Source organism: Hypomesus nipponensis, chromosome 22 (assembly GCF_054491055.1).
Source record: "Hypomesus nipponensis isolate SF chromosome 22, ASM5449105v1, whole genome shotgun sequence".
NCBI classification, from domain to species: Eukaryota; Metazoa; Chordata; class Actinopteri; order Osmeriformes; family Osmeridae; genus Hypomesus; species Hypomesus nipponensis.
The window spans coordinates 17,977,775-17,997,937 of record NC_140382.1 but is presented as its reverse complement, the minus strand read 5'-3'; the positions used below and the strand labels follow the sequence as shown (position 1 = coordinate 17,997,937).

Genomic DNA, 20,163 nt, shown 5'->3' with positions numbered 1-20,163 from the left:
ATTATTTTTATTTGGTTAACAGTTTGTCTTGTTCTGTCCTGTTTTGGGTAAATTCAGCCCTTTTGATAAGAAAATTGCAGAGGGACATTTGAAGTTGGTGCCACATTATATTGGCCCAGTGTATGTTGTAACTCTGAGATGGGTTAAAATTATAAGCAAGATTTCTATAAGGTGGGTTATGTAAGAATTTCCTGTAGTTAACGAGTGTATCAGACTACACACAACAGGTGCATGGCCTCAAAATCCAGTCTCTTGGACGCTTGACCTTCTCATATAAACCTCTGGCGCCATCTAGCGAACACACACTTGAAGCACAACCAACTAACCTGGCCGGATGTTCTTCTCCATTCATGACCTTTCACCCTTCAACTCAAGGCATGAGGCTGGCGGGCTGTAGCATTCGTTTGTTTACTAAAGTCTGAAAACATAAGCTAGGAGTTGTTCTCGTTAATACAGTTGTAAAGTCGCTTACCACAACATCACCGGACGGCACTGTCAGCAGGGTAAGATGGCATGATATGAGTTACGAGTCAAAGTTTGTCACGTTATTCGCATTCCCTTAGCCATTATTGCTAGCTGGCTGTGCTAATCTTCTATGAATATTAACTGAGCGCGCGTTTTGTACCACCAGGGCAGATAGTCAACCAAGTTAGAGCATTGATGGTATTTTTTTGAGTATCCAGCCAGCAAACTAACGTTTAAATGACAATACGCTAAAGGCTTTCTCACAAAAGTCTGGACACTTAGCAACCAGCGAACCTAGTGAGCTTAGCTAGCTTGCTACTAGCTTAGCTAGCTTGCTACTAGCTTAGCATCCTAGCTAGCCAACTTAGGGAACCTAGCTAGACTAACCATAAGATAATTCTTCAACAATGCTTAAAAAAGATGAAAACTGTCTGCTTGGTACGGCCTTGTAGTTGCCTTGTGGAAAGACACGTCTGTTTCTCCAGACATCGGCTTGAGCTGAAGCAATGCCGTCGAGCGTCGGACCGAGCAGTCCAGCCGCTGCTCTTGCCGAAGCTTTGGAGAACTCTGGCCGTCTCATCGATAGACATCTTCAGGAGGATCGCTGCTTCCCCGACCTGTCAGAACTCCTCAATGTTCCTTCTCACAGTAAGTCTAAACTGTCTCCTCAGGCAGCACACCAGTGACTTTGCATCATATGACATGTCAGACGCTCTTATCCAAAGCGACATACAAATTTAACGTTCACACTGAGAGAACTAGATAGCAAATCAAGGATGAGAAGAGCATTAGTCCTTCACCGCGTTATATGTGGTAAGCTAATGAAGTCACGTTCTGTATTTTACCAAGCAGAGTGTAAAAACGACTCCCTTTTCTCTGCGTTGATGTGGTCATTTTACAAAATCGTATTTCAAAAAGTCAACTCACGCGTCCCGATTTCTTGTCCCGCAGACATGCCCTCCCTGTCTGGGGTATCCGACATGGACTACCCGCTCCAAGGACCGGGGCTTATTAGCGTACCGAACCTCCCAGAGCTTAGTGCGGTACGCAGAGTGCCCCTTCCGCCTGAGCTAGTGGAGCAATTCAGCCGTATCCTTTGAGCAGATTTGAACAGCGCTGGAAGAGTCCTAGCTCTATATCTGTTGTACTACTTGTGAAAGTCGCCTGTTTTGCACTTTTCTACAATCGGATGTATTGTTATGATCTGGACGAATACAAGTCACCTCAAACGACCCTCAGTCGGAAAATACCTTGACCAGCTTCACAGATATGCAGTGCAACTGCATGATGGGAGTTTTCCCCGAGATCTGCCGAGCATGGCTCACCATTGACAACGACATCTTCATGTGGAACTATGAAGATGGGTGAGTATTCAGGATTAAATGTTCCAGTCCCTCCTTTCCCTCTGCGGCCGTGGACCAGATGAAGAGAGCTCTGCCACACTGTGACTGGTGTCTGTCTGTCTCTCTCTCTGTCTCTGTCTGTCTCTCTCTCTGTCTGTCTCTCTGTCTGTCTGTCTGTCTGCAGGGGAGACGTGGCGTATTTTGATGGACTGAGTGAAACCATTTTGTCAGTAGGCCTGGTGAAGCCAAAACCAGGTACGGAAGCCTTCACAATGCATTTGACATGTCATTCATTTGGCATTTTACCCAACGCGTCATACTCAAATTGTGCATGTAGACCGTACCCACAGCAGGGGGAAACAAGTGTCAGAAGTGCGTAGTTCCAACAGTGTTTTGTGAGTGTAGGAACGCTCTGTATTGTAACAGGCACAGTGCTCATGTTTAGAGTGATGCACCACCAGCATACATTGTGTCCTTGTGGTCTTCTGTCCAGGTATTTTCCAGCCACACATCCACTTCCTGTTGGTCTTGGCCACCCCGGTGGATGTGGTGATCCTGGGGCTGAGCTTCCCCAAGGCTCAGGCAGGTGAGTAGAGATGCTGCCCCTTGCCTGCCCTCCTCCACACCTGCCCTCCTCCACACCTGCCCTCCTCCACACCTCCCCTCCTCCACACCTGCACCTCCTCCACACCTGCCCCTCCTCCACACCTGCACACCTCCCCTCCTCCACACCTGCCCCTCCTCCACACCTGCCCTCCTCCACACCTGCCCTCCTCCATACCTGCACCTCCTCCACACCTGCCCTCCTCCACACCTCCCCTCCTCCACACCTGCCCCTCCTCCACACCTGCCCTCCTCCACACCTGCCCCTTCTCCACACCTGCCCTCCTCCACACCTGCCCTCCTCCACACCTGCCCTCCTCCACACCTGCCCTCCTCCACACCTGCCCTCCTCCACACCTGCCCCTCCTCCACACCTGCCCTCCTCCACACCTCCCCTCCTCCACACCTGCCCCTCCTCCACACCTGCCCTCCTCCACACCTGCCCTTCTCCACACCTGCCCTCCTCCACACCTGCCCTCCTCCACACCTGCCCTCCTCCACACCTGCCCTCCTCCACACCTGCCCTCCTCCACACCTGCCCCTCCTCCACACCTGCCCTCCTCCACACCTCCCCTCCTCCACACCTCCCCTCCTCCACACCTGCCCTCCTCCACACCTCCCCTCCTCCACACCTGCCCTCCTCCACACCTCCCCTCCTCCACACCTGCCCTCCTCCACACCTGCCCTCCTCCACACCTGCCCCTCCTCCACACCTGCCCCTCCTCCACACCTGCCCCTCTCTTGGCTTATGTGAAATCTCTCCCCCCCTCCCGGCAGGCCTGAACGACAGCATGTCCGGTGGGATGCAGCTGCTGCCCGACCCCCTGTACTCCATCCCCACAGACAACACCTACCTGCTGGCCATCACCTCCACCGACCTGGGTCGCATCTTCCTGGCGGGCAAGGACGGCTGCCTGTACGAGGTGGCCTACCAGGCGGAGGCGGGCTGGTTCAGCCAGCGCTGCAGGAAGATCAACCACTCCAAGAGCAGCCTGTCCTTCCTCGTCCCCTCCCTGCTCCAGTTCTCCTTTTCCGAGGACGGTAAGGAACCAGAGGAGAACCAGAGGGCCCCACTCCCTCTACCCTGCTCCTCTACCCTGCCCCTCTACCCTGCCCCAGTCCCTCTACCCTGCCCCAGTCCCTCTACCCTGCCCCAGTCCCTCTACCCTACCCCAGTCCCTCTACCCAGCCCCTCTACCCTGCCCCAGCCCCTCTACCCTGCCCCAGTCCCTCTACCCAGCCCCTCTACTCTGCCCCAGCCCCTCTACCCTGCCCCAGCCCCTCTACTCTGCCCTAGTCCCTCTACCTTGCCCCAGTCCCTCTACCCTGCCCCACTCCCAGACTCTAATCACGTTCTTGTTGTTTTTGTTTTGCCCTCCTCAGATCCCATTGTGCAGATCGCCATAGACAACTCCCGCAACATTCTGTTCACGCGCTCTGAGAAGGGAGTCCTGCAGGTACAGCACTCATCCCCCGGGCGCACACGTCTCTCTCTGCACCACATGGTCAAACTCTATCTGAGAATCACTATTAACATCAAGATCGTAGTACTATAAAACTGAATAATCCTACTATCATTAGTAGTAGTAATAGAATCTGTGTGCCGTTTCAGGTGTACGATCTGGGTTCAGACGGCCAGGGCATGAGTCGAGTGGCGGCCATGTCCCTCAACTCCATGGTGGCCGCGGCCGGGAACATCGCCAGGTGGCTGTCCTGACTTCACATCCTCTCTCCTCAAGCCAACACCTCAGCCGCCCTCCAGAGACAGTGGCTCACGTTTCCCCCTTCTCTCCTTCTCTACCAGGACCATCGATCGCTCCGTCTTCAAGCCCATCGTCCAGATCTCCGTGATCGACAGGTCCGAGTCGTCAGACTGCCACCTGCTCGCTGTCACTCACGCAGGTAAGAGGAGGCCGCGCTCGAAATCCTGCGCTCTCCGTTCAAACCCCACCTGGTTCTTCACCCCTCTCTCTCTCTCCTGTGTGCAGGGGTGCGGCTCTACTTCAGCACCGCCCCGTTCGCCCCGCCCCACCAGAAGCAGGCGGCCGGGCGTCCCAGCCTGCTGGCTCTGGTCCACGTCCGGCTCCCTCCCGGCTTCTCCGCCTCCTCCACCCTGCAGAAGCCTGCCAAGGTGCACAAGGCTCTCCACAGCAAAGGTAGACCTCACCACTGCGCCAGTCCTCCTTGCCTGCTCGCTCACCTGTCACCTGTGGCTCAGATTCTCTCTCCCCCCTCAGGAGTGCTGCTGATGGCGGCGGCAGAGACGGAGGACAGCGACATCCTGTGGTGCATCAACCACGACTCGTTCCCCTTCAAGAAGCCCCTGATGGAGGCCCAGGTAGGAACATCTGGCCCCCTGGTTTGTTTTATAAAAAAAATATATATATATATATAAATATATATATATATATTTGTACCAACAAAAAAAAAGTGAAAAAGAAAGAGTGCAGTCAGTATTTCAACTTTGACCTGAGTTTAAACATGAGTATCTGTACTTCTACTTGAGTGAAGGATGTGTGTACTTTTGCCATCTCTGGTATGCATACACATGTGTGTGTGTGTTAATGTCTGTCTGTGTGTGTGTGTGTGTGTGTGTTAATGTCTGTCTGTGTGTTCCTCCAGACGATGTCAGCTGTGGACGGCCACTCGTGGGCGCTGTGTGCCATCAGCGAGGAGGCCCCCCCCAGGGTGTCCACCCCCCTGAACAGGGACCACATCCCCCTCACAGACTCCCCCGTGGTGGTGCAGCAGCACGGCGTCCCTCCACAGAAGTTCGTCCTCCTCTCAGCCAAGGTAACCGCAGCGACAACCGATATGCTGTCTCTCAAAGTATAGTAGCCTGTTTCGCTGTGCTAATTGGATCTGGCTATCACGCAATGTGCGATTAATATAACATTCTGCAAATTCTTTTTGCACCTTCTGCAACATGTTGTTGTCGTAAAAACGGACAAGACATGTTTGTGACAGACTTCCTGTATCACCTCTGCTTATAAAGCCTCAATCAAATCCTGTTTACATCAAATAAGCCTGCTCCCGAGCAGTTTTAAGCTAAAGGACTTGTTGCTATGACAGCCAAGTCCAGGATGAGCTTCAAAGAACCCAACAATCCAAGATCATGACAAATCGTCAACAATCAAATCCAGCTCACTGAGTTAGCCACGTACGGAGAAGGGGCTCCCAGGTCTAGTCCCCTATGCTAAAAGAGTTGTTGTGTTTCCAGGGCAGTCACATCTTTCACAAGCTGAGACCTGTGGACCAGCTGCGCCACCTGCTGGTGAGCGGCGCCGGAGGGGAGAGCGACGAGATGGAGCGCTTCTTCAAGCTGCACAGGGTGAGTCTACGCTCTCCCTCTCTCTGTCTCTCTCTCTCTGTCTCTCTGTCTCTCTCTCTCCATACACACACGCTCACACCTGTGGACACACACACACCTGAGTGTGTTCTGACGCTGGCTGTGCTGTCCCCAGGAGGAGCAGGCGTGTGCCACAGCTCTGATCCTGGCCTGCTCCAGCGCTGCCTGTGACAGGGAGGTGTCCCTCTGGGCCACCAGAGCCTTCTTCAGGTGACCGCACACACACACACACACACAGCTATATACACACACAGCTATATACACACACACAGCTATATACACACACAGCTATATACACACACATACACACACACACACACAGCTATACACACACAGAGCTATACACACACACACACAGCTATACACACACACAGCTATACACACACACAGCTATATACACACACACACAGCTATATACACACACACACAGCTATATACACACACACACAGCTATATACACACACACACAGCTATATACACACACACAGCTATACACACACACAGCTATATACACACACACAGCTATACACACACACAGCTATATACACACACACACACACACACACACAGCTATACACACACACAGCTATATACACACACAGCTATACACACACACACACACACACACACAGCTATATACACACACAGCTATATACACACACAGCTATATACACACACACAGCTATACACACACAGCTATATACACACACAGCTATATACACACACACACAGCTATATACACACACACACAGCTATATACACACACACACAGCTATATACACACACACACACACACACAGCTATATACACACACAGTTATACACACACACAGCTATATACACACACACCTGCACGCTCTGTGTCGTCATGGTGTGTGTGTATCAGGTACGGAGGAGAGGCTCAGATGAGGTTTCCCACCGCCCTCTCAGCTCCCAGCAACGTTGGACCTCTCATGGGTTCTCCTGTCCCAGGTAGGAACCACCATGCTACACACACACACACACACATCTTCATTCATCATTACATGCCTCTGAAAACATCTTACTCTCCCAATGCACTCATCATTCAGCCCCCGTCTGTGGTGTTTTGTGTTTGTTGTTTGTTTGTTGTTTGTCGTGGTTGTTCTTCTAGGATCCCCTGTGCCTGTGGGGAGTCCCTTCCCTAACCCCAGCTTCTTAGCCACTCCTGCCCCAGGTATACCTGCACCCTCCCACTCCCCCCAACCCTGCCCCAGGTATACCTGCACCCTCTCCTTCCCCCAACCCTGGCGTCAGCACATTAGTAGGGTGAAGGCTGTCCAGTAGAGCCCGACCGATATATCGGTGTGCCGATATTATCGGCCGATATTAGGCATTTTCCAAATTATCTGCATTTATAGGGGCTATAAGGGATAAATTAATATTAATGTTGTAATGTTTTATTTTTATTATTATTGTGTTTTTTTAGTATTTTTATACATTTTATTATTTTATTAATCAGAACTTAAATATATTTTTATGTTCCTCTCTTGTGTTGTGACAATAAAACAAACAAGTTTATTTTTAAACTGCATTATCATATTATTTGAGGAAATAATCATAGGAGTCAGATAGCTGAGCGGTTAGGGAATCGGGCTATTAATCAGAAGGTTGCCGGTTTGATTCAGGCTGTGTCAAATGACGTTGTGTCCTTAGGCAAGGCACTTCACCCTGCTTGCCTCGGGGAATGTCCCTGTACTTACTGTAAGATGCTCTGGATAAGAACGTCTGCTAAAAATGACTAAATGTAAACTACAAATAACTTATGTTAGGGCAATCAGTTTGTTTTGTAACGCGTTTCTGGATTTTTTAACATATTTTTTAATATCGGCCGACATAGCAGATTTTTTAATCGCCAAATATTTGTATCGGCAACCCCCTTAAAAATACTTTATCGGTCGGGCTGTACTGTCCAGTAATTGATTGAGATGTGTATCCCTTAGGTTTGATGCCTCCCAGTATGTCCACGCCCTTCATCTCGGCCCTGCCCATGCCGTCAGTCTCCGCCCCCATGTCATCCGGCCCGGAGGTGGTGTTCTCTGGGAAGCACAATGGCATCAGCATCTACTTCACCCGCGTCCTGGGGTCAGTCCCTTCCACCTTTGACCACAACCTCTTTTTCTATACATCAAGCAGATGTTCGTAGCCACAAGCAACATACATAAAGGAAAGCACAGCAGATATACTATGATCAGAAGTGCATGGTCTTAGTAGTATTTTGATGGTCAGAATCGTGCAATGGTCTGGAGTTAAAGTAACCACATCTCAGTTACCAGACACAGTGTATAGTATCACATCTCAGTTACCAGACACAGTGTAAAGTATCACATCTCAGTTACCAGACACAGTGTAAAGTATCACATCTCAGTTACCAGACACAGTGTAAAGTATCACATCTCAGTTATCAGACACAGTGTTGAGTAACCACATCTCAGCTACCAGACACAGTGTATAATATCACATCTCAGCTACCAGGCACAATGCAACAACAACATTTCAATTACAGTATCACACCGTACGGCGTAGCAAAACGTCCTAGACTCCCATCACAGTTGTCAGATTGCACATGCTGATCCGATGACCTGAGTGAAGTGTGTGATGGTGTGTCTGAATCCTGCTCCCTCAGGAACATCTGGGATGGTAGTCTGGCTGTTGAGAAGACGGTCTCTAAAGGAAACCAGACTGTCAGCATGGTGAGTACCAGCAGGACGCTGTCACTGCTGCTGTTAGAGATGTGGATCTGGCGTGAGTCTGCCATGCCTGTCTGACTCGACCTGTCACTGGATCTCTGCCTTTCTCTGTCTCCCTCAACCTCTCCTTCCCCTCCCTTCCCCTCCCTTCCCCTCTCTCCCCTCCCTTCCCCTCTCTCCCCTCCCTTCCCCTCTCTCCTTCTCCTCTCTCCCCTCCCTTCTCCTCTCCCTTCTCCTCTCCCTCCTCTGCCTCCCCCCTCCCATCTCCTCTCCCTCCCCCTCTCTGCTTCTCCCCTCCCTTCTCCTCTCTCTCTCCTTCTCCTCTCCCTCTCTACTTCTCTCCCTTTTAGTTGGATAGTACAGTCAGCTCCTCAGATTTGGAGTCAGTGCTTCTGGAGCTACGAGGCCTCAAGGACTTCCTAGACAAGAACGCCCAGTTCAGCCCCTCCTCTCTGGGGGCCCCCAGGTAACCCCCCCTCCTGGGACCCCCCCTCCAGGCCCCCAGGCCTCACATCCACATCAGCCTATGTAGTGTGACTGTGAGGTGCCTCCCTGCCGTGCTAAGGGTCCCTCTGGTCCTCTGCCCCCCACAGCTTCAGCTCCCCGGCCCACCTGCAGCAGCGTCTGCTGGGCTTCATGCGTCCGGACGGTGCCACCTCGCAGCAGGTCCAGCAGGAGCTCCAGAGGAAGTATCACAGTACGTATCTGGTCCCACAACAGCCTTCTACCTGGTCCCAGAGCAGCCTTCCACTGCCCACATCCAGAAGAAAACCACAGCATGTAGCGGTGCGTCTGATATAAGGTTATTGACACCCTTCTCACTCCTCCACCCAGCCGAGGCCCAGGCCTATGAGAAGATCTCCCTGCAGGGCATTCAGCAGCTGGTGCATCGCTCATGTCAGACCCTGGCCCTCTGGAAGCTTCTGTGTGACCACCAGTTCAGCCTGGTCCTGTCTGAACTGCCCAAGGTAAACCCTCCGTCCCTCCCCACCAATGGGAGTGAATAGTAGGGCCCCAGAAAAAAGCACGTCTGTGGGGAGTGTGTGCTTATGTGTGTGTGTGTGTGTGTGTGTGTGTGCAGGATCTCCAGGAGCAGATGAAGGCCGTGAGCTTCAGGGACCTGGTGACCCGGGGTCGCGAGCTGAGCGGTGCCCTCATCACCGCCCTGGTCAGCGTGTACATCAAGGACAGCGCCTCTGTGGACGCAGTCAGCAGCCACCTGCGGGACGTCTGTCCCCTGCTGTACAGCAGCGACGACAGCGTCTGCGCCAAGGTGGGACACACACACACAGACACACAGACACACGTTCCGTCTTCCTCTTGTCTGTTCTCTCTTTCACTCCCTCGTGCTTCTCTTGCTCCCTCCCTCACCTCCACTCTCCCTCCCTCTCTCCCCCTACCTTCCCCCCCTCTCTCCACCTCTCTCCCTCCCTCACCTCCATACTCTCCCTCTCTCCCTCTCCCTCTCCCTCTCCCTCTCCCTCTCCCTCTCCCTCTCCCTCTCGCTCTCTCGCTCTCTCGCTCTCTCGCTCTCTCGCTCTCTCTCTCTCTCTCCCTCTCTCTCTCTCTCTCTCCCCTCTCTCTCTCTCTCTCCCTCTCTCTCTCTCTCCCTCTCTCTCTCTCTCTCTCTCTCTTTCCCCCCCCCAGGCTAATGAGCTGCTGCAGGGTTCCAGGCAGGTGCAGAACAAGGCTGATAAGGAGCGCACTCTGAGAGAGTCTCTGCGTCTCTACCAGCAGATCAGCCACCACACTGACCTGGCCCTCGTGTGCTCCCAGTACAGGCAGGGTAGGAGCACACACACACACACGCTCTCTCGTTCACCCATGCACTCTCCTCCCTGACACACACACACGCTCTCTCGTTCACCCATACACTCTCCTTCCTGATACACACACACGCTTGCACTTTTGCTCACACTCAATACTTGGTGTGTTTACTGATTGTGTGTGTGTCAGTGCGTTTCTACGAGGGCGTTCTGGAGCTGTGTCTGACGGCAGCAGAGAAGAAGGACCCGCAGAGGCTCGGCCCTCACTTCTACAAGAATGGAGAACCAGAGGAGGACCAGGCGGGCCAGCAGGCCTTCCAGGAGAGGTACCCTGCCGGGCAGGGAGGGAGGGAGGGGGCGTGCTGGGGACAGAGGCCTGGTTCTGGGGAGGGGTACCATAGGTGTGGAGAGAGGGTACTTGGGTGTGGAGAGGGTTTATCAAGTCTTGAGAACCTACCTCCCTCACTGGTATTCTCTCCCCCCCCCCCTCCAGGCTGTCATGTTACAAGTGCATCACAGACACCATGCAGGAGTTGGTGACCCAGAGCAAGGCTGCTCCCCAGTCCCCCAGCGTCCCCAAGCAGCCAGGGCCCCCAGTCATGACCTCCGACCCCAACATGCTCAGCAACGAGGACGCCACCGCCCACGTGAGTGGAATGGGAGGGCGGGGGGGGGAGGATGGAAGAAAGTTGCTCTGTCATAGGTCAGGACTTTTATTCAGGTTGTTTACTGTCCGTGGGCATTCTCAGTAACCCCCTCTCTCCCTCCTTCCTCCTGGTAGTTGGAACAGATGCTTACCCTGGCCCAGAGGTCCCATGATGAGCTGTTCCACATAGCCCTGTACAACTGGCTCATCCAGGCCGACCTCACAGACAAGCTGCTGGAGGTGGGACTCCTCTTCTCTGACCCGATAACATGATAACATGATAACCTGGATAACTGATACATGACCTACACATGGAGGACTCGTTGTTTCTTACCTACTTTCCTCTCCGTCTCTCTCCCCGTCTCTCCCTCCCTACCTCTCTGTACTCTCCCTCTCTCCCCCCCCCAGGTGAACTCCCCCTACCTGGAGGAGCACCTGATGCGTGTGGTGAAGCAGGACCAGGGCCAGGTGAGGAACATGGACATGCTGTGGCGCTACTACGAGAAGAGCCGCAGCTTCGGCAAGGCTGCCCACGTCCTGGCACGCCTGGCTGACATGCACAGGTACACACACACTCACTCAGGTACACACACAGGTACACACACACTCACTCACACACGTACACTCACTCAGGTACACACACACACACACAGGAACGCACATGCTTAAGGGTGTATACAGAATAAAAACATGCATATGTATTGCCAAAATGTTCCACTTATGGTGTGTTCCTGTGTGTGTTCCTGTGTGTGTTCCTGTGTGTGTTCCTGTGTGTGTGTGTGTGTGTGTGTTCCTGTGTGTGTGTGTGTGTGTGTGTGTGCGCAGCACGGAGATCTCTCTGAAGCAGAGGCTGGAGTACATCTCCAGAGCCATCCTGTCTGCCAAGAGCTCATCCTGCATCTCCACCCAGGGAGCCAACGGAGAGTTCCTCCACGAGCTGGAGGAGAAGATGGAGGTGAGGGGGAGGACGAGGGGAGATGTGGAGGGGAGGAGGGGTGATGTGGAGGGGAGGAGGGGTGATGTGGAGGGGAGGAGGGGTGATGTGGAGGGGTGATGTGGAGGGGAGGAGGGGTGATGTGGAGGGGAGGAGGGGTGATGTGGAGGGGGAGGAGAGGGGAGGACGAGGGGTGATGTGGAGGGGAGATGGGGTGATGTGGAGGGGGAGGAGAGGGGAGGACGAGGGGTGATGTGGAGGGGAGATGGGGTGATGTGGAGGGGTGATGTGGAGGGGGATGGGGGAGGAGGAGGGGTGATGGGGAGGAGGGGTGATGTGGAGGGGACGAGGGGTGATGTGGAGGGGAGGAAGGGTGATGTGGAGGGGTGATGTGGAGGGGAGATGGGGTGATGTGGAGGGGGATGGGGGAGGAGGAGGGGGGCGGTCCAGAGGAGGAGGAGAGGTGGGAAGGAGGAGGAAGATGAAGGGGTGGAGGACCGGGGGGGCAGAGAATTGTCTGTGAATTGACTCCTTACCCCTTCTTACGTGTGTGTGTGTGTGTTCATGCTTGTGTGTGTGTGTGTGTTCATGCTTGTGTGTGTATGTGTGTTCATGCTTGTGTGTGTGTGTGTGTTCATGCTTGTGTGTGTGTTCATGCTTGTGTGTGTGTGTGTGTATCTTCATGCTTGTGTGTGTGTTCATGCTTGTGTGTGTGTGTGTGTTCATGCTTGTGTGTGTGTGTGTGTGTGTGTGTTCATGCTTGTGTGTGTCTTCATGCTTGTGTGTGTGTGTGTGTGTGTTCATGCTTGTGTGTGTGTGTGTGTGTTCATGCTTGTGTGTGTCTTCATGCTTGTGTGTGTGTGTGTGTGTGTGTGTTCATGCTTGTGTGTGTGTGTTCATGCTTGTGTGTGTGTGTGTGTGTGTGTGTGTGTGTGTTCATGCTTGTGTGTGTGTGTGTGTGTGTGTTCATGCTTGTGTGTGTCTTCATGCTTGTGTGTGTGTGTGTGTGTGTGTGTGTGTGTGTGTGTGTGTGTGTGTGTGTGTGTGTCTTCATGCTTGTGTGTGTGTGTGTGTCCCAGGTGGTGAGGATCCAGCTCCAGATCCAGGACACCCTCAGCAGGCAGTACTCCCACCACCCCTCAGTGCAGGGTGCCGTCGCCCAGCTCGACTCCCAGCTCATGGACATCACCAAGGTAACGGCACAGGAAGCACCGCTTGATTGACAGGTCAGCCTGTCAGTGTGTTCCGGGGGAAGGGGGGGGGGCGACGTGTAGTGAGAGATTGACCCTTGACCTCTGCCCTTGTGTCCAGCTGTACGGGGAGTTTGCGGACCACTTCAGGCTGTCTGAATGCAAGCTGGCCATCATCCACTGTGCTGGTCACTCTGACCCCATCCTGGTCCACTCCCTGTGGCAGGAGATCATGGAGAAAGGTAGGCCTCTCCCTCTTTAGGAGCATCGCAATTGGCTGTGCGCTCCTCTACTGCTTTCTGATTGGTGGTGTGCTCCTGTACTGCGTTCTGATTGGCCGTGTGTTCCTCTCCTACGTTCTGATTGGTGGTGTGCTCCTGTACTGTTGGTGGTGTGCTCCTGTACTGTGTTCTGATTGGCCGTGTGTTCCTCTCCTGCATTCTGATTGGTGGTGTGCTCCCGTGTTGCAGAGCTGGGCGACAGCTTGGCCATGAGCCCAGCGGACAGGATGAGAGCTCTGAGTCTCAAACTGGTCTCACTGGGAAAGGTCTACGCGGGCACGCCCAGATACTTCCCCCTAGGTAAGCGCTCACTACCACAAGTGTGTCCCCCACCCTCTCATCTCCATCTCTCATACCCCCCCACCCCCTCACCTCCATCTCTCATACCCCCCACCCCCTCACCTCCATCTCTCATACCCCCCCCACCCCCTCATCTCCATCTCTCATACCCCCCAACCCCTCACCTCCATCTCTCATACCCCCCACCCCCTCACCTCCATCTCTCATACCCCCCACCCCCTCACCTCCATCTCTCATACCCCCCCCCCACCCCCTCACCTCCATCTCTCATACCCCTCACCTCCATCTCTCATACCCCTCACCTCCATCTCTCATACCCCCCACCCCCTCACCTCCATCTCTCATACCCCCCACCCCCTCACCTCCATCTCTCATACGCTCTTGGAAGGCAGCTGTTGTGTCCTTCTGAGGAGAGGAACCAGGATGTTGAAGCTGTAATTGCTTAATTGTTCTCCTACGCCCTGTGATCTGTTTGAGCTTGTTCACCCGGGGTCTGGAGAGGATTGATTTACGCACACACAGACATTTACATGTGCACTCAGGGGCACAAACACAATCATGTTTGTCATTCTTGAAAACAGTAAGAGTGAACGTATCTTGCTTCCTCCTCCCTCACTGACTCGATTTCCCAGAATTCCTGGTGAAGTTCCTGGAGCAGGAAGTGTGTCGTCTGAACTGGGACGTGGGCTTTGTCACCTTCACCATGCAGGAGATCGGAGTCCAGCTGCCCCACCTGCTGGAGGTCTACGACCAGCTCTTCAAGACACGGGTACGCACCCCAAAACGCTCAATACAGCCAATAACATGCACTGTAATGCATCACATGGTCACCCCACCTTGGGTGTCAATGAACGCTTAGGCCCATGGGTAATTAATCTATATATATATATATATATATATATATATATATATATATATATATATATATATATATATATATATATATATATATATATATATATATATATATATATATATATATATATATATATATATATATATATATATATATATATATAATCTCATGGGTAATCCAAAATATATATATATATCAGTGTGTGTGTTTATATGTATTCCATATATCCTAGCGCCTCTTTTAAACCTCAGAGGTTTCTCCTGGCATCATTAGACGAGCGGGAAGGTGCCGCTCGGACATGTCATGACATCACGTTGCGGTTCCGTAGCGTTTTCCATTTTAACGGCGGTTCTGTTGCGTTGGTCCAGGACCCGTGCTGGCAGCGTCTGCAGAAGCCTCTGCACCTGGTGGAGTGCATCCACATCCTGCTGTCTGGCTACGTGGACGAGCCCAGCAAGGTGCCCACCTACGACAGGTAACTTCCTCCTGCGGGACCCTGGACCTCACCAGGTCTTGACTGAGAGGGGGAGGGGGGGGGGGGGGGTGACTCTGTCCAGGGGAAATGTGTGATAGTAGTGCTGAAGGGTGTTTGGTTGTGCTGTTAGAGGGTGTGTGAGAGGAAGTGTGTGTGTGTGTGGCAAGCCTGTGTGTCAGAGGGGTGTCTCCAACCTCCTTGTACCCCTTTGCTTCCTCCCCTCACCTTCACCCTCCTCACCCTCTCTCTCCCTCCTCCCCTCGCTCTCCTCCAGGCGCCGGTTCACCAACGTGTGTCTGGACAACATCTGTGGCTACCTGGTGGAGCTGCAGTCCCTGAGCCCTAACTCCGCCCTGCAGCACACCATCGGCAACTTCAAGGCACTGCAGGCCAAGCTGGAGAAGGTTCACTAAAGCTCCCCTGTGAGGGAGAGAGAGGAGGGGGAGGACAACGGACTCTTCAGCTGTTTAACACCTGAACACGGATCAAACTGGCTCAAACGTGTACGATCCAGAGCTCGGAACACGACCTAAATGATTCTGCCTTCAGTGTGTCCTGTCTCTTTGGCCCGGCTGTGTGTTCGCCCTGGGCTGTAGCTGTGTGTTTAGTATCTGTCTGGAGAGGGCAACGTGAAAGCTGTCTTTGACGACGCCGCAGTGACCTCTAGTGGACACCTGAGGAACTACATGAGTGAAGATGAGTGACCAGCAGTGGGGTTTTTTTTTTTTTTACACAACCTGCCTGACTTCACACAATTTTTAACTTATTATACACATACATGCATTTGTTGTTTTTTGTGTGTGGAACAAAAAGTTTTGATCCGATTAGTTTAGAAAACGATTATCAACAGAACACACGGTGAACGTGATTGGTTGCAGACGTGTACTGCCGTCGGAACGTTAGCCGATGAGACTAGTGAGACGCTCGATTTAACGGATGGGGGGGATATGAGTAGAATGTACTCTGTCAAACCAGAGTTATGAAATAATCTCCTCTGCTGTGTGAGCCACAGTTTGGACGGAACGCGGGTCAGAGACGCCCTGTCGCCCTGTCAGTGGGTCAGAGACGCCCTGTCGCCCTGTCAGTGGGTCAGAGACGCCCTGTCAGTGGGTCAGAGACGCCCTGTCAGTGGGTCAGAGACGCCCTGTCAGTGGGTCAGAGACGCCCTGTCAGTGGGTCAGAGACGCCCTGTCAGTGGGTCAGAGACGCCCTGTCAGTGGGTCAGAGACGCCCTGTCAGTGGGTCAGAGACGCCCTGTCAGTGGGTCAGAGACGCCCTGTCAGTGGGTCAGAGACGCCCTGTCAGTGGGTCAGAGACGCCCTGTCAGTGGGTCAGAGACGCCCTGTCAGTGGGTCAGAGACGCCCTGTCAGTGGGTCAGAGACGCCCTATCGGCCTGTCACTCTGGAATCTGTGTCTGGACTAAACACACTGTCCAAGCTTGTGACCTGAACTCATGTTATTCCTGCCAAAGCACCAAAAAAAAATGTCCTCCCTCCAGTCTGTGTTGTGTTTCAGCCTTGCCTTCTGACATCTGTTCACAACCATGTGGGTAATCATGTCCCCTTCAGTCCCTGTGAGGCTGAATCCTCTCTCCGCTGATCCAGGCTCAGTCCTAGCCAGGTCTGTCTGTTTCCTCACCCCTCCCTCTCACAGCTGTACTGTTGGCCCTGCTCAAGGATTATTCCTCAATTTCAACCTCAACTTGACCACAAACATAAAAGTATTTTTTATTTTTGGGGGGGATCACGGATCGGTGTGCGAGTCTGTAGAAACAGAGTTTGGATGAATGTTGTTATGATTAGGATTATGTATGTTGTGTTTTGGTGAAGCAAGCCTCGATCCATGCCTTGTGAAAGGGTGCTGTTTAAAATAGCTATACTTAAATAACATGGCCTGCAGTTTTTTTTATAAAAGCGGTGTTTTTACATAGTTATTTCAAATTGTCTTTTGGTTTCTTTGTTTTACAGTTTGTATTGCATACTATTAAATAACAAAGAATAAAACATTTTGCAACCTGGTCTTTTTTTGGTGTAGTTTAGATGTGTTTCTGTATTTTACATTGATCCATTTATCCTCTGATATTTGACAGTTCACAGTTGAAATACTGTGTAGTTGCAGGTGGTTGGTATTTTGCCTCTCTTGCATAGTTGAATAGTCACACCTCATAAAAACAACAGCTGCATTGCTTAACTCGATTACCCTTAATTGAAGATAATCAGGCCTTGAGGCTTGTTGATGTCACTAAAACACAATAATTGCTTATGGGCCTTCTTCCCCTAACAGAGGCAGAATATTTATTTTTAATTGAAGTGTTCTGGAAAACAAAGTCGTTTTGACTCCTGAGATTAAGTACTAATTTCCACCACCAAGCAATTTGATGAACTTATCTAAAAGCATTATATTCTTTGAAATGACTGTAGGATACTTTAGCAGGTTACACTTTACATTGAAACCACTGACAACATTTTTATCACAAATAACGCTGATTAAAAACAGGCTAATGCCAAGTTTAAAAATACAGTTAAATCGTCGGCACAGCCTTGGTAGCAAGCGATGCCAATGCGCTCTCTGGCTACGCCAAAACCACCCCTTGTGTCGATTGACAAACATTACGCTTTTTAAAATACCTCCATTCAGCAGTTAAACACACTACAGAAACTAGGCCTTTCGATAAATGTGCCATCCCCAAATTAACTGCTGGAGCCATCTGTGATGGCCTCATGGAGTTCAGACTACGGCACAGCTGCACAGAACACCAGTGTGTCTTAGCGTCTGCAGGAGCAAGTCAGTTTTTTCACTCCGTACAGAAAGATGTAGGGGATGATGCTGGTGTAGGAGGCTGCAATATAGCTGGCGATCTCCATTACCAGACTGGAGCTGTTGACGCTGCTGGTGATGCGTAGTATGAGATGAGTCAGCCAGCACACCAGGAACACCGTGACCACGGCCACCACGCTCTTGGCTGCCCTCACCTGAGAGCTGGAGCCCGGGTTACGTTCCGCTACGCGCGTACAGACAAGGTCACCGTCTGGACCCTCCTGGTTTTTAGAAGTACCGCTGCTTCCATTATCATTGTTTGTGCTTCTTGTTGTCTCTTCGTTGGGTGGAGCGTTACCTGTGCTGTTGTGAGATTCAGCGGACAGACCCTGGACACGAGTCCTGTGCTGGAGAAGAGTGACAACTATCTGGAGGCTTGCTAACACCGTGCCAGCTATGGGGACTGCGTTAGCCAACGTTAAGTACAGCGTCTCGTAAGTCACCATGGCTGTTTCTGAGGGGTAGTACTCTACACACTCGTGGCTTGCGTTGTCCCCCTCCAACTCTGCAAAAACGAAATGCGGGGCACTGAAGGCAACCGAAACTATCCAGCTTCCGGCCAACAGAACGGTCACCAACCGCAGGTTATCTAGACGCACGGGCGCCCCGCCGCGTTTTAGAGACCCCACCAGCTTCTGGTTCCAGAACACACTGATGAACAAGGTGGAGAATATGCTACTGGTCTCGGACAAGTCAGCAAAGAAAAGGAACGTGGCGCAGTAAGCTTTGCCCATGAACCATTCACCTGCGAAGTCTGCCATGGTGTCAGGGAGGTCCACCAGGCAGTTGGTCAGGAGGTTGGAGGCGGCCAGGTTTAAAAAGAGGAGCTCGTTGGTGCGCAGGGGGGTTTGGGGCCCGGGCAGGGAACGAAAACCTAGCCAGCAGTTTCCTATGATACCAAAAAGGCACATAAAAACTCGAACGAAAGCTTCAATCCACTCTTCTGATTCCATCACAAGCTTGGCGGTCAGTATTGGATTCTCTGTCGCAAAACCCCGATTTGACCTGCTTGAACTGTGGTGAAGGCCTATGAGTTACCTGTAACTGCCTACCCGGCTAACCTGATGGATGAACCTTTATACAGTATTCTCAACACTAAGTCCAACCTCCTAACATGTGAGGCTAGTAGCAGAGATGGGAAGTAACGAAGTATGTAACGAAGTACAAATACTTCATTACTGTAGGTCTACTTCCATTTTCTGGGATCAGCACCTGGCTACTTCAGCCTACTTAACAGTTTATTTTTCGGACAACTTTTTACTTTCACGCCTTAATTTTTTTACACAAATATCAGTACTTTCTAGGCCTAATTTTCATTTTGAAGCCAGGATCGTTAGACTGTTAAAACTTTAGTTTTAATCTGTATTTGGTGGCATGTTTTCTTGTCATCGCGCGCCTTTTTCCAATTTCCTGGCTAACACGCACAATAAACGTAAGCTAGTTCAGGAAGCTACCAGCAAGGCAGAAGACAACAAGAAAAATAATTTCCCCAAAAAGTTTTTGAAAGGTAAAAAAATATATATATATATCGAAAATAAGTTTTGTAAGGTTGAAAAAATATGACAGAATATTTTGTTTTCAAAAGGTTGAAACATTTCTTACAACTAAAAAAGTTTCAACTAAAAGTTTGCATCATTGATAAGTAGGCCTACTTGATGAGGACTAACATACTCTGTTATATTCTTCTTTACTCAGTTTTAGGCTTCTCTGTTCTCCTCTCCTTTCACTGTGTGTGAAAAGAAAGTTTCAAAAGGTTGAAAATAAAGGTAGATCTAGTTTTTTTGGGGGAAAAAAGGTTTAAACTGGAAACCTTTTTGTGACGTGTTCTGTGTGGGGAAAAAAGTTTAGAAAGGTAGTAAAATATTTTAGAAATTAAAGGCCTATATGAGATAGAAGGAGCTACGTCAACATGACTAAGAATAGAGACATTCTTGATCACCCATGTCCATAAGGGAGATGTTCGAAAAATCACTCTACATTCGGGGTAGCCTAGCTGTTGGATTTGTAGTTAGGCCATTTTGTGCCTTAATAACCGAAAGCTTGACGGACCTTCTTCAAGTAGGGACTGGTTGCTAAGTTAGGATTGGTCAAAGCCATTTGGGGGTGGGGTTTTCCGAAAGGTCAATTGAGAATAATTATGCCTCGAGGCTTGTAAAACAAAACAATAATTCCTTATGGGCCGTCTTCCCCCAATTAGTTTGACACCCAGGTAGGAAATGTATTTAATTGGAATGTTCTAGGAAACAAAGACATTTTGACTCTTGAGATTGAGCTCTAATTTCCACCTCCAAAGCACATTTATGAGAAACCTGTATAAACATTACATTATTTGGAATAGCCTAAGTGTATTTTAGCTTGTTAGCCTACACTTTACATTGAAACCACTGACAATATTTGTTATCACAAATAACGCTGACTAAAGACAGACAC

General features: G+C 51.0%; 2 protein-coding genes across 3 annotated transcripts; one reads left to right on the top strand and one right to left on the bottom strand.

The window, feature by feature from the left end:
- The first annotated feature begins 342 nt into the window (after positions 1-342).
- Positions 343-16,919, top strand: nup155 (nucleoporin 155). 2 transcript variants are annotated; one of them, XM_084687289.1, is made up of 35 exons: positions 343-503; positions 951-1,113; positions 1,417-1,554; positions 1,733-1,829; positions 1,993-2,063; positions 2,302-2,394; positions 3,189-3,452; positions 3,795-3,868; positions 4,024-4,115; positions 4,216-4,313; positions 4,400-4,567; positions 4,649-4,749; positions 5,034-5,204; positions 5,632-5,742; positions 5,876-5,970; positions 6,646-6,731; positions 6,892-6,954; positions 7,721-7,862; positions 8,404-8,470; positions 8,818-8,933; positions 9,061-9,164; positions 9,302-9,435; positions 9,549-9,740; positions 10,115-10,253; positions 10,424-10,559; positions 10,727-10,880; positions 11,015-11,119; positions 11,288-11,442; positions 11,705-11,834; positions 12,893-13,006; positions 13,125-13,245; positions 13,474-13,584; positions 14,217-14,353; positions 14,809-14,915; positions 15,190-16,919. In XM_084687289.1, the coding sequence occupies exons 2-35, from the start codon at positions 972-974 to the stop codon at positions 15,326-15,328; spliced, it is 4,167 nt and encodes a 1,388-aa protein (XP_084543415.1). In that variant the 5' UTR covers positions 343-503; positions 951-971; the 3' UTR covers positions 15,329-16,919. The 2 variants fall into 2 exon arrangements, with proteins under 2 accessions (XP_084543415.1, XP_084543416.1); XM_084687290.1 differs by having other exon boundaries at positions 346-503; positions 918-1,113.
- Positions 16,920-17,236: 317 nt separating this feature from the next.
- Positions 17,237-19,390, bottom strand: LOC146236987 (neuropeptide Y receptor type 1-like). Its single transcript, XM_084687244.1, has one exon. It carries the CDS (start codon positions 18,684-18,686, stop codon positions 17,682-17,684), a length of 1,005 nt encoding a protein of 334 aa, XP_084543370.1. The 5' UTR covers positions 18,687-19,390; the 3' UTR covers positions 17,237-17,681.
- Positions 19,391-20,163: the final 773 nt, after the last annotated feature.